Genomic DNA, 13532 nt, shown 5'->3' on the forward strand with positions numbered 1-13532 from the left:
CTTATTCTTGTCCCAAAGACAGTCACTGACTTGATACCCAATGCCTTTATGTTGTTTGTGGATGAAGGATAGAGACAAAGAATCGAGATTTGCCAGGATCACAACTTTTCTAAGTTTCCAATGTTACAGAATTTTGAGGTAGAATCCATGGGATTCGATTAGACTGGGTACACAAGCTTTTGAAGTGTATTTTGGTTTGCAGGATTTGTGAAACGGCAACACAAGGTCGATTTGGTCTGCCCATAAGACTCGAGGACCCTTATGGTTAATTCGTTGGCTGCAGAAGCTGCACTGAAGAGTGCTTGTAGGACTCCATAGTACATTGAGTCGAAGGAATGCCAACGCAGACAGCACCTTAACAAGCGCGCCAAAGCACTTCCATGATTTGCAGGATTAACCTTCCACTCAACCAACCTCTACTAGAAAGTACTCAATTCAAAGTTTCCTTCAAATTGGACATTACTGGCATATGGAAAGTTGAAACACTAATTAATATAACAACTTTTATGAAGCATATACAATTACTGAAATAGGGCTTTGACGCAAGGCTATGGCTGAAGTAATTCGAGTTTGTGGGAGGCCATCTCATTTCAGTTTGCATAAAAGCAAGATATCAATGTGTTTTGCCTTTAGGTTATGGCTTTCATTTCTAAAATCCAGTCATTAAGCATGGACAACTACTCAGCATGGACAAAAGCACTGAATCTTAATAGTGCTGATCATCATTCAATTCAAAAGTCAAACCATAATGGTAATTTTTTTTGTATACGGTATAATCAATGGCAACCAAACACTTGGAAACAAAATATAATAATCAAAATCTATTTAATGTAAAAATAATTATTGTATACCATTTAACTATTGAACAAAATAATCTTAAATATTTCTTGTAGGTCTGAGAAGTCAATCCGAATCCATGTACACCACTGACTTAAAAATGTGAATGTGGTTTGCATACGTTCCAAAACATGCTAAAACCATTAAGTTGGAAACATCTGTGTTTCAGTGAGTCATCTGATAATAGCCGCAAGATGCTGCATTCTGTGATGTAATTTATTTCAGAAAAAAATTGTTATTCAAAGAGATTTGCAATAAAGTGTTACAAAGCTTGAAGACCCTTACGCATCAATGCTCAGTTGAGAGGGATACAGAAATAGATTGATCGGATAACTTGATAATGGAAGTAGAAGAGGAAGTAGAAAATAAATAAAGGCTGAAATCATAATGGCTGCCACACCATAGTTTTCATATGAGAAGTATTTGAAAGAGCAGTTGATGCCATTTCGTCCAACTGCTCCAGCTCCACTGCCATTCCCATGACCTCATCTGCAATGTTTTTCAGATGCGTCTCCCCTCTGGCAAGGATTTTCACATCATAAAACAAATTGTTGTTAATCATCATCAACTTAAACTTAACACTTGGAAAGAGTACAACTTAGTTGCCGGGATCCCTTATTCGCTAGGTTTGCAAATAGAGAAGGCCATTATTAACTCTAGCTTATATTTATTTGAGCTGAACAGATGTAAAAAGAAATACCAATTACTCTATTTTTTTTTCCATCTCTCATGGTATCTCTTTTTAATGGGACTCTGGCTTCTCATTTAAAGAAAGCCTTATCTGATAAAGGAATAAGACACTTAAAGGGATCTTCTTCAGCCAGTCTAAGTGAAATGAAATTGTAGGACTTCATACTACACAGTCTCGCCTCAAATTCTGTCTCATCAATCTGGAGCTGATGCAAAGCTGAACCCAGAATTTCTAACAATGCAGAAAATGTCCTGAAGGCTGCACAAAGCCAACCAAAAATAAGAGAAAATAATGCAATATGAAACCAATTGTAAATATGCCCCACATGAAAACAGACGGGAGGAGTATGGTGTTAAAGAGACACTGCCAGTTTTGATTTTACTTGAATGTTTTAGATGCAAGGATGGCATTGACCTCTGCAATACTACAATATAGGCTGATATCTTATATTGCCTTGGATTGCTATGGGATACACTTTGACAATGTGTCTGCAAAATATCCTGACGTCTCGCTAGAAGTAGCACATTTTACCAGTTTAGACTGGGGACAAACAGTGCCTTTAGCTGTTCTTTAACCCTGCTCTGATTAATATAAAGTTATGTGGACACAAATGTTCTCACACGGAGACAATAAGAGAACCTGATCCAAAGGTCTCTGTGGGGATCTTCCATGGGCCTCCAGTGCTACGTTGCAGGAAAGAAGGAATGGGGGTTGGGCTGGGGTTCCCCAAAACTTTAACAAAAACCAAGCTGACATAGGTCAGGGATATGAGGGGGGAGAATGATTAAGGAATGTGTCCTACAGCTAGGAGCCCTCTTGACAATTCAGGCAATGTTTATGCTCTACTAACCACTGTGACTCAGGCCGGGAACCAGTCTGCTGCTTACAAGGATGCTTGATTCACCATTGACTTTTCTAAGATGACGGCAGACTCCCAAGGACATTGTGGAAACTGAATATTAGTTCCAACCACACACACAAAATTTAACTTTGGGAAGCCATACTGTGTAAGGAATGTGGACAAGGAACGTGGTCCAGTCCGACCAATTCACCAGTCAAATACGCGGTGACGCATAAGTGGCAGGGAAAGTCCTGAGGGCTTACTTACCCTGCATATAAACACATGCAGAAGTTAAGCTCTCAGGGCAGCTTATTCACAATCATCTGCTTATGATATAATGTGTAAGACAATATGATATTTGGCCATTGCTCTGCAGCCCATTCACCTGAAAGCCGAGGCAAGTATGGCATTAAGGGGAACATCTTCATCAACATCCATCCTTTAAAATGATATGTCATAATTATAAATCTTCCATATCTATCTTCCATTATTGTGTTCTTGACTTTTAATTTTGCTCAGACCCCGTTAATCACTGCTTGCGGTTATATTTGCTGTTGAAATCGCTTCAAAGTATTGCTCAAATCATGTAAACTATGACGCCATGGCACCATCATGCCAGAAGTGACTTGGTATCTTAATGGAAAGTAAGGAAATGGAAAACTGCCATCAGGGATTAAGCATGCAGTATTTCAAAGAAAGTGCAAAAGGCTAGACTACCTCAATTCATTTCATCTTGGGGTTTAAAGCAGGATGATAGTGTACACATTCCATTCCTTTCTCTTGCTCCCATTTGACATTTAATAACAGGAAGTTTATTTCCTTTGTGAAATCCTTCCTGGAACTCTACCCCTAGATATCAGATTCAAGCAATCTACAGTCAAGAAAAAAAAAAAACTCAGCTGCTGAAAAACAAACCGGCTGTTAAAGTTCTACCTACTTGGAGAGTGACACCCCTCCGACTTTCCCGATGAGCTCTTCATGGTGGAGCACAGCGTCATTCCAGGGAATGTCAAGGAATTTCAGCAGTGTCCTCATCCATTTCTCAGGATGCAGGACTAGCTGTTCATAATGCACCGGCAGACACTTGTCAGATGCGTCCAGGCACTGAGTGTACATGGTCTCTATGGCCCGGTTCCACTTGGTCAGGCAATCCCGGTAGCTGCCCAGGTCAAACCCCGCGATGGTCACCTTCCGCGAGATCATGGAGTGGACCGAGGCGCGTCCGTCGCGAATCATCAGCACAAACTTCGCCTGGGGGAAGATCTTGGCCAGGTAGGAGAGCGACTTCAGGGCGAACGGATCCTTGTTGCAGAGGAAGTTGGCTGGCTCGCCGTGTTTGACGATGATCTCCAGGAGGAAGGCCTGCATGGCGGCGTCCAGCACTTCGTCCGTGACGCCCGCCTCGTCCAGGCGCATCTTCTCCCGGCCCGAGCGGCTCCACATCTGCTTCATGGCCAGGATGCGGGGAATGACGCGGGTCTCCTCGCCGCAGCGCACCTCCGGGTGGGCGTCCAGCATGGCTCGCATGAGCGTGGTGCCGCTGCGGGGAACCCCGCCGATGAACACCAGCGGCATGTCCTTATTGTAGATGAAAGGGGTGCTCAGGTTCTGGCCCGTCCTCAGGGTGGTCCGCATGCTGCCCCCCAGCGCAGACAGCGGGAGGACGCCGCCCGGCTGGCTGTGCTCCTCGAAGCGGTGGTGGCACTCCATGGCGTGGCGGCCTAGGTAGAACACCGTGATGGAGCTGATGACCAGGCAGGCCACCAGCATGTTCTGCTTCAGCTTCCCCAGCATTTTCAGGTCCACAGGTGGGCTGCGTTGGGGCAGCCTGGACAACTTAGCTTCGCAGGAGGGAGAATGTGGATGGGGGCGGGAGGGGGAAGGAACAAGGCAGAGTGTTGATGGTTCCCACCCGGTGTCAAGGTTTGCTTCTGTGGACCAGGTGTGGACCAAGATCCCTGGTGCACAACAGTCGTTGAGTCCCTAACTCCATGAGGCCTGAAGAACGGCAGAAAAAGAGAATATTAAACCTGGGTAAGCTTCAATGAATAACACACAAACACACACACACACACACACACACACACACACACACACACACACACACACACACACACACACACACACACACACACACACACACACACACACACACACACACACACACACACACGCACCTCTATGAAGGGATTTTTTGTGGTGTTTTTGAAAAGGCTTAGAAGGTAGCATGCAAGCCTTCAAAATAAAATAAAAAAGTCCCATGCCCCATGTGCTGCACCCTGATGCACGGAATGGATTGTCTCGCTTACGAAACAGGTAAATCATAGCAAGCGGCGACTTACCTGTTTTTAAACCCTATGGGTTATGCATCATGCTACATATCCTACATTTATGTTCCAGTGCTGACAGAAACAACACTGCAGTCTTTAGTCTCTAATTTGTCCGTCCGCAACTCACTCTCCAAGCCGGTGAGCTGCCTACTTTAACATAGCACTTTAAATCCCACTGTAAGCACATACAAACCACATTGTGTTGGCTTTGCATGCTGTGAATCAGAGCAGCGCTGTCTTCAGTTCCAGATAGCTGGTGGTACATGAAACCCCCAACCAGTTTTCCTATGCACTAGAGGTTTGCAAGAACTTCCTATCATAGAGCAAGATATAAATGCATATTCAGGCAATAAAAAAGTAACGTAAAAAAGTAAAATGGCTAACCTATTGGGTTTTAAATAATTACCTATACTATGGTAAAATGCATCACTGTGCAGTTAGGTAATAGAGATGTGAATAACAACATCTGACCAGAAAGACAAAAAACATGAAAAAGGCCTGGGAAGCAATAAATACTTATATTCTAAGTGGCTAGATTATGTGTATGTCACACACACACACACACACACACACACACACACACACACACACACACACACACACACACACACACACACACACACACACACACACACACACACACACACACACACACACACACACACACACGTTACTTTGTATTGCAGACAACAAAGACAAGAGTATGGTATTTGATCTGCTGACTATGAGTATAACTTCCTGTTTATTTTATATGGAGTCACGCTCTTACAAATGCAGATGATTGCAAACACAGACACTGTCACTGCTGTACTTCACAAGTGAGATATAAATAGACTGAAATAACTACCGCCTTTGACAAATCTGCGTGAAGAGGCAGTTAAACAAAAAGCAGCATGGTTGATTCCAGGATTGATAGTCTAAATGAAGCTTCAACATTTCCAGGCTGAACCATCTAAATTGATCATCAGCAGTTCCAGGATTGATAGTCTAAGATGGCAGCTGCAGTTCTATTCATTTGTCCTTGCAGCTTCTGTTTTCCTTTGCGACCTCACACACATGTCAGCACAAATCTGTTAACTCAAATCTCTTAGTTTAAGAGGGTAGTTCTCCAACCTCACTCATGACGATAAGTCCTAACACAAGGTTTGTATGCATGCATTAGGCCAATTATGCATATTTTTCTCAGATGCACAGCTCCATGGTAGACCTTGGCTGTATTCCAATACGTTTTTTTTTTTTTTTACTACTCCATCCGTAATATCAATCTCTCTCAGTTGGTCTGTGTAATTTCAGCTGGCCGGTGTAGAAGCTATGGATCCATATTTTATGCAGGTTTGTCAACAGGGTGACCACGAAGCACTGCAGTGTAATTCAAAGGCTTGAAAGCGACATTGAGGACATCTGTCTCCGGCTCTGGATCAAGCAGGCCAAGTCGCCGCTGCCTCCTGCTAACTGCTTCCCCTTCGGCTCCGACATGAGCTGGCCCCTCCACAGCGGGCCCGTTTAAACAGAGGAACCAAGTGGTTGTCCTTACATCTGAGCAAACTGCCCTATATCGGCGAGTCAGACCCCCTCCGCCAAACGATGTTTTCACAAGGTGACATTAGAATGTGCAGACAGATTTATCACCATGTAGAACGCCTCCAAGACGAGCTCATCTGCATCCTAATAGGCCTAGTAGCAGCCCCCAGGCCGTCCTTCCAACACGCAGCTCTGTGTGGGTTTTTTTATTTTTCTTAGAGATATAAAGAAGAGAGATAAAAATAAAAAAGCCACATGAAAGCAGTACACATTCATTTATCTCCTTTTGGAAGGCTTATGTCATCGTCTCTTCTCACATTAAGATTATTTCAGTATGCCCAAGAAATATCAGACCTTCTGTCTAGGGCCCGACCGATTCATCGGCCTTTCGATTTAATCGGCCGATTATAGCCTTTTTGAAAATATATATATTTTTTATTTATAAATGTTATTGCGCTTAGTATCCTGCAGATTGCGCTCCTACTCGCCTTGCTAACTAACAACTTTAGCTGGAGTAAAAAAGAGGAGATTGAATTTTACCGTACAACATGAAAGCACGCTCGCTCAGGCAGCGCGCTCACCTCACCAATGTACACAAGACGCGTTGTTTGAGCATGTTGTGCCTGTTTTTCTTTAGGTCCCAGGCCATGTTAATTTGTTATACTGTAGACTCTAACGGTGAGACCATACTGCTCAGCACACACTTGTTAGTCACTGCTCACGAGCGCAGCACATTGTGAGTTAGTTATTTATTTTACATTTTACATTACACTCATTTTTGACTGTAAAAGTATTCTAAAACACTCAAAGGTTCTGCATTCAATTCACATATTTGTCAAAAGTGTTTAAAGTATATTTAAGGTATCAAAAACTATGTTTTATATGCTTTTTTTTTATTTTATTTTTTTTCATTTTTTTTTTTTTAAATCGGCCGATTAAAATCGTAATCGTAATTTTTCTCTGAAAATAATCGGCATCGGCACTCAAAAATCTATATCGGTCGGGCCCTACTTCTGTCACTCTTGCTCAATGACAAATTTCAACAGAGAAAGAAAAAAACTCCATGGTAGAAACAGTCTAGTTTCTAGCTTGAGCAACAATGCTAAAAAGACATGATTTAGATTGTGGCCAAATTATTTATCGTGTGGCACATATTGTGTTAAACTAGAATAAGGACAATACTCTTGAAATAAATCAGTAATCATAGTTCAGCCTGTTTTTTGATCAACTAAGTACATTGCATTCATCCTAGAAGTTACAACGGCTAGTTAGAAAGTTAGTGCTCTTATTGCAAATCCGGCATCTCTGACATTTTCCACTGCTTCACTTAAAAAATTATTGACCGCCAATGAGAAAAGTAGTTACCCAGCATGCAACAAAAGTAAGGCAGGACCGAGCCATCTTTGACAGTTAAGAGCAAACAGAGATTACCTCCATCCAATCGGTTGGTACAAAACCCATGACGTCATCATAACATACACCTTAAAATTCAGGGTTTTCTCAAGAATCCTCTGGCCTTGGACTGGAATGATCAGTAAGGAAAAGCAAATAATGGTTGACAAATTGATGTAAAAGCTAGGGCAAGCAATACGGACACACCAGCCAGAGTGTACTGGATTTTGAAAGTATCTAACCCGAAAAATTCCACCCCTTCCTACAAAGCAACTCCCAAAACCCATGTCTAGCTCGCTAGCTTTAGCAATAGGACCGCATAGCCTTTTGGTCATGTGGACTAGTAACTCTGGTCAGTAGGTAGACTGACGAGAATGCCATATAATAATTTCATTCTGGGTGAATAAAATGATTGGAGGGGCATATTAAAGGCCTGTGACAGCCAGATACCAGATTTTTTCAATTGGTCAGCGCATTTGATTTATTGCTTGCCGTCTGAATTTAAATCAGAATTTCAACATGTGACAAAATAATGAACCTAAAATAACCTTACCCTATAGCTTTAGGAAAGGTGGAAGTGCATGTTTTGATAGCTGGACTAACGTAGTGTTTTTCAGATGCGGTTAGCCTTCGGCCAAGGCTCATATTACACATTTCCACTAGGGGCTAAAATAAAAGAATGTGTTTGGGTTTAAATTAATTGAGGCTCTTCTCTCCCATCACTGATACTGTATCCGCCTTCTTCTCCAGCTCCTCACATGATATTTTTTCCATTGATCCCTTAACGCGTGCGTGCGTGCGTGCGTGCGTGCGTGCGTAACTCAACCACCTCAACCTCACTTCATCACAGGGAGAAGGAATACGGCTTTGCAAGGCGCCAGTGAAAAAGATGTGGATGGTTAGTGTGTTAGAGGGGGAGAGCAGGAGAACTGGAAGGAACAGGGAACTTCTCCTGTCAGTACTCGCATGAAGAGAAAGCCTCCTAAATGTATTTATCAAATGTATTACATGGCTTGGTTGAATCCTCAATTCTGAAAAGCACAAACTGCTATGAATAACAGACAATGTTGCTATGACAACATTGATTTGCGAAAGCAATACAATACAATATACAATATTTTTGCTGTCGTTATATTTGGTGTCAAATTATTGATTTCTTGAGTAAGTATGTAATAGGTGTATTATTGCACATTATTGCTTGCAAAATAAAGAGGGAGATGCAGGTCCACAACTTATCCCTTACATTATCTCCATTAATATTTGAAGTCGCAAATATCAAGTGGTATATCCAAATACAACACATATTACAAGAACAGTCGTTACAAGTTAACAAACAACACCACCCGATCTCCCTAGTCCGGCAAACGTTATAGTTCAAAACCAAGCACATTGCACCACATTAATAGGTCACTCACTTGATACGTTCAAGCAAATTACCTTCCAATAAGCGTTCATTAGGGTCCAATGGTGTGGCACATTCCAAAGCTGACCCACAACAGCTGGACCAATCAACAACACAATGAGCACAGTAATACTTAGCTCAGACACACACACATTACCCAAACAGAAAAGCACAGTAGGGTGAAAGGGCCATGAACCAAGTCTTATTCATTCAAAATTAATATAGAAAAGATACTACGTACCACAGGGGGACCATACATAACAAAAGGTTAAGCGATAGCCATTTGTTTCTGATGGTTGAAGTTATGTTATCTCCTTTTATACAACAAGGCAACACCCTGTTACAATAAGTTCATCATTGTGTGTTCACTTGCAATATTGGATCTGCCCCAGAGGTTGGATTGAAGGTTTGGTTACAATACATTCAAACATTGAGGAAACAAGTCACAAGGTGAACAAGCCGGGGAAAGGGCAAACTACTACACTATAAACTAAATATGTAAACGTAACCCATTGCGCTCCATTCTTCTGCACACAGTGTTGCTAGCTTTTCTGATGAAAGTGGCCGTCACTTATCAACTGTCTAAATGACCACACATGTTGAATTGGCTTGGTTAACAAGCAGCAGGACACATACATTAAAGAGAGTGTGTGTGTTTGTGTGTGTGTGTGTGTGTGTGTGTGTGTGTGTGTGTGTGTGTGTGTGTGTGTGTGTGTGTGTGTGTGTGTGTGTGTGTGTGTGTGTGTGTGTGTGTGTGTGTGTGTGTGTGTGTGTAATTACGATGTGCAGCACATGTAAGGATAGCAGCCACGAACAGTTCATCTAAAGTGCACAGCCCAATCAATACTAGAAAGAAAAAGGCAATTCCATAAATCTGAAATGTTATATAAACTAATACCAATAATGCTTCCTGCTGAAGATACTCTTCTTATTCGTAGTTATTAACTGAACGAGTGTAGTGGGGTGTCTCCGCGGACCAGCTGGGTACAGCATGAGCATGATGAGATTAGAAGGGCATAGGATGGGATTCACCATGAATAATAAAAGAGTAAACAATTTGTCATTTGACTTTCTCGTTGTTGGCAATAGTTGTTGGACAGCCGAATGGTTCACAGTCAGCTGGGCTGGCTGTAAGCTCTTAGACGTGCACATCACAACGGATTCTTATAATACTTATAATGCGATGGCGGGTTATTTCCTCAAAACAGGAAATCAGGGCAATCGTTCCAGAGTCTAAACACTTGAGTTTCTGCAGCTGTGGAGCCAAGTCACTGTAGGGCCAAGCCATACAAGTGAAAAAAGGAAATAATCGGTCTAAACGAGACTTCTGTCTTTAAACTAACCACCTGCACAGAGCAGATGTGCGTGTCTCAATCGAACCGGCGCACACGCTATGCTCACCAACAGCTGCAGTGGCGCCCAATGACTGCAATATATACTTTGATGGTACTGTTATGTTAGTGATCGGACTGGGATTTCAGGGGATGTATCCAGCGAAGACAAGCTGTTATTTGCATACTAAAAACATAATTTCTCTTAAAAAACTATCCGAATCTGGAAATTAGTGTGAATCCAACTATACTAACGAAGACCCAGCCCAAGATGAAGGAAATGAAGGGGACTAAAGCGTCAGGCTGACGTTAATGGTGACCATTATCCCCAGTTATGTATGCCACGCATTATTAGGAAAATATACATGCAAGCCATCAGTTCCTCAACACAGTAACGAGTAGAGAAGAGACCTATAGACGGGCTATTCGTTTAGAAATAGGAAAGGTGGACCACAGAATACAACACGTCCTCTGTGAGTTGATATGTAGCCTATCCTTAACTATTACCAGTGAATGACATTATTCGTCCATAGGACACGACTTGACCAGCCATAACCGAGAAATAGACTCACATTTCAACAGTCACACAACACATGTATTTGTATGTATTATCATCAATCCTATCTGACATGGGCAACATTGGGGAACGACTGAATGGATATGTTTTAGCAGACACTCCGACTGGGTGTAACGTTGTAACGTTACATTGTTGCAGTTTGTGAAACGTTTCAGTTTACATTGTCGCAGTTTGTGTGAAACGTTACGTGTTACATTGTCGCAGTTTGTGTGGAACGTTACGCTTTACATTGTCGCAGTTTTGTGTGAAACGTTACATGATCGCAGTCCGTGTGAAACGTGACATTGTCGCAGTCTGTGTGGCTCGAGAGGAAGGAGAAGAGAGGGACGCTTTCTGAAACCCACCTCATGCGCACGAGCCGTCGTGGATTCGCGGGTTCAACGTGAACCTTGCCCAAGAGTCCCACGCATCGGTCTGTACATCCCGGGTCGTCTTCGGTGGTCAGACGTGGTGCGTCGCATCACCCGTTTCTTAAAAGGCTTGATGACTATTGAGATAGTTAATAAAAAAAAAGCAGTAGTCCGCTAATGTCCTGCTGTTCTTGAGAGGCGAGTTAATATTGGACCATAATTCAAAGACGTATCTGTGCGAGTGCCGCGGATTGGTCCAGTATGACAGGGGGCGGGGTTATAGCGTATTTAAAGAAACAGCGTGTTGTGGTTGTAAATTATAAGGGTAGGCCTACCGTGTTTTATTTTATGTCCCAGGAGTAGACCTATGTATGTGAGTGAATATATTAAAGGCATAAGAAGCAGTTAATTGGTATTTTGCCGTGAGTGCCAAATTAATTAAAGGACCTGCAATTATTCATATTAGCCTACCATATCGACAGTTTGTTTATGAATTTCAATAAAGGCTGCATCGCATGTTTCAAAAATGTACAAATCTATAGGAATTCAAAGACTGTCTACCAATACATTAGTAAAAGCATTTTTTCTAAAGCTCTCCAAAAAATCATATCCTCAATATGCAGTTATAGCCTACTGTGCCAAACCTCAACCTCAAGTACGTTTATCAAGTCTTAAATTATTTCGAAAGCTATTCTAAATAAGAATGTTTTAAAGCATAAAATAGACGCAGGACTGACTTGGATAATATCACTCAATAAAAACAGAATGAAAATCCTCTTAATATTAACAAAGAATAGATGTTCAACAGCCACACAAATATAGAGCCTTGTAGTCACACAAGCAATAATCAATACATTTGACATGTTAATCCATGTTATTGTCATTTCTAAAACAGATAATCGCATATCACTGAATGCAAATTATGCCACAAGAGCTCAAGTGAATGAGGGCAAACTCTAACCTTAACTCTAATCCTATGGAAACCTAAACCTAGGAATCTCACTTACCCACAATGGGTCAGACAATGACCAGCAGATCTGAGGACGGATTTTAAAAAGTACTTACACAAGAACAAATTGAGAAAGAGGTGAGAAGCAAGATTTAAAGGATACACTAGGTGTCCAAGTGTAGATCACCGTTCTGTTGACAGTGGATGCTTCTAACTAGAAATTAATCTATTAGTGTTTATCAAAGTTCCCAGCATTATACCAAAGTCCACCAAAATTGATCAGACTAGCGGTCACTGAGACAGTACAAACCAAATATTTACAGAGTCCAGATCAAACAAATGACTGCCATTTCATGACAAAAATACGTCACACTTCCCCAAAATGGGTAATTTAGCTTTGCAGAAGAGGGGGACGGATATAAAATCACTTCCTCAGGAAAGCAGTGTGAAGATCACCTTATGCACTGAGAGTCACTGGAGAGTGGGGAATGATAAAGGTTACTCAATCAACAACACCCTGCCACTTGCTTGTTGGTGGCAGGGGGGGGGGGGGTGGGGACATGGAAAGACTTGAATCCCCAATACACTGCCTGAATAGGTGGTCTTAAGGAAAATGTAATCAATGTAAAACTGCATGACTGACGTCCTTGACCCCAAGTGCAACCCTCTGTCTATATAGTTGTTCTCTGACTCTATTCGTAAGATCCGTTTTTGTCTCTCTGTGCCTGTGTGTTGTGAAGCAAAAATCAGTTTTTACTTACTACTATTGCAGTGACTGATAATCAAAATGCGTAACATATTCAACTCTTCTCATCAAAGCAACAAAATATCAAAAATGTTGGAAGCCGTTTCAACATAGGCATTTGGTTTACCAAATTGTGATCCTGTTGAAATATTGTTGCAAAAGCACGTTTGCTACATAGTCTTTTGAGTATGTCATCTTTGTCTTCCATTATCGAAGAGTCTGTAAAGTAAAGTAGTGTCTGAGCAATGAGGAGAATTTGAATTTTTCCATCTGGTTGAGATTGGGATTCCATTACATGCGTGATTTCATTTTTTATTTTCAGTTAGTGAGCTTGCACAAAACCACCAGCTGTTTCCAGGGGAGCGTGGTGTTATATTTTTTTCTTAAAAGAGTGCTCTCTGTTTCAGTAGTTAAATTTGCATTTGAATATTCTATTTTATCTATTTTTTTTGAGAACTATATTTTTGAGAACTATGTCCATTCTCTTGTTACATGAGGCTACACGAGGCTAAAGGCTGTGCAGATGAATCTGCATAAGCATCACGCAAAGGGTGGCTTTGTATTTG

The 13532-nt window shown here is 41.7% G+C and overlaps 1 protein-coding gene across 4 annotated transcripts in view; it reads right to left on the reverse strand.

Moving 5' to 3' along the window:
* The window catches only part of tpst1 (tyrosylprotein sulfotransferase 1), a 32535-nt gene extending 20049 nt beyond the window's left edge, over nt 1-12486 (reverse strand). The window contains exons 1-2 of one of the 4 annotated variants that reach the window (XM_030381902.1): nt 12338-12486; nt 3307-4367 (exon numbers count right to left, since the gene is read on the reverse strand). In XM_030381902.1, the coding sequence (XP_030237762.1) occupies nt 3307-4163 (857 nt within the window). In that variant the 5' untranslated portion in view covers nt 4164-4367; nt 12338-12486. Of the gene's footprint in view, nt 1-3306; nt 4368-11266; nt 11529-12279; nt 12301-12337 lie in introns of those variants that run through there. The other 3 variants (XM_030381903.1, XM_030381901.1, XM_030381904.1) reach the window with 3 other exon arrangements.
* Between the last annotated feature and the right edge of the window lie 1046 nt (nt 12487-13532).

This window comes from Gadus morhua, chromosome 16, assembly GCF_902167405.1.
Source record: "Gadus morhua chromosome 16, gadMor3.0, whole genome shotgun sequence".
Lineage (NCBI taxonomy): Eukaryota > Metazoa > Chordata > Actinopteri > Gadiformes > Gadidae > Gadus > Gadus morhua.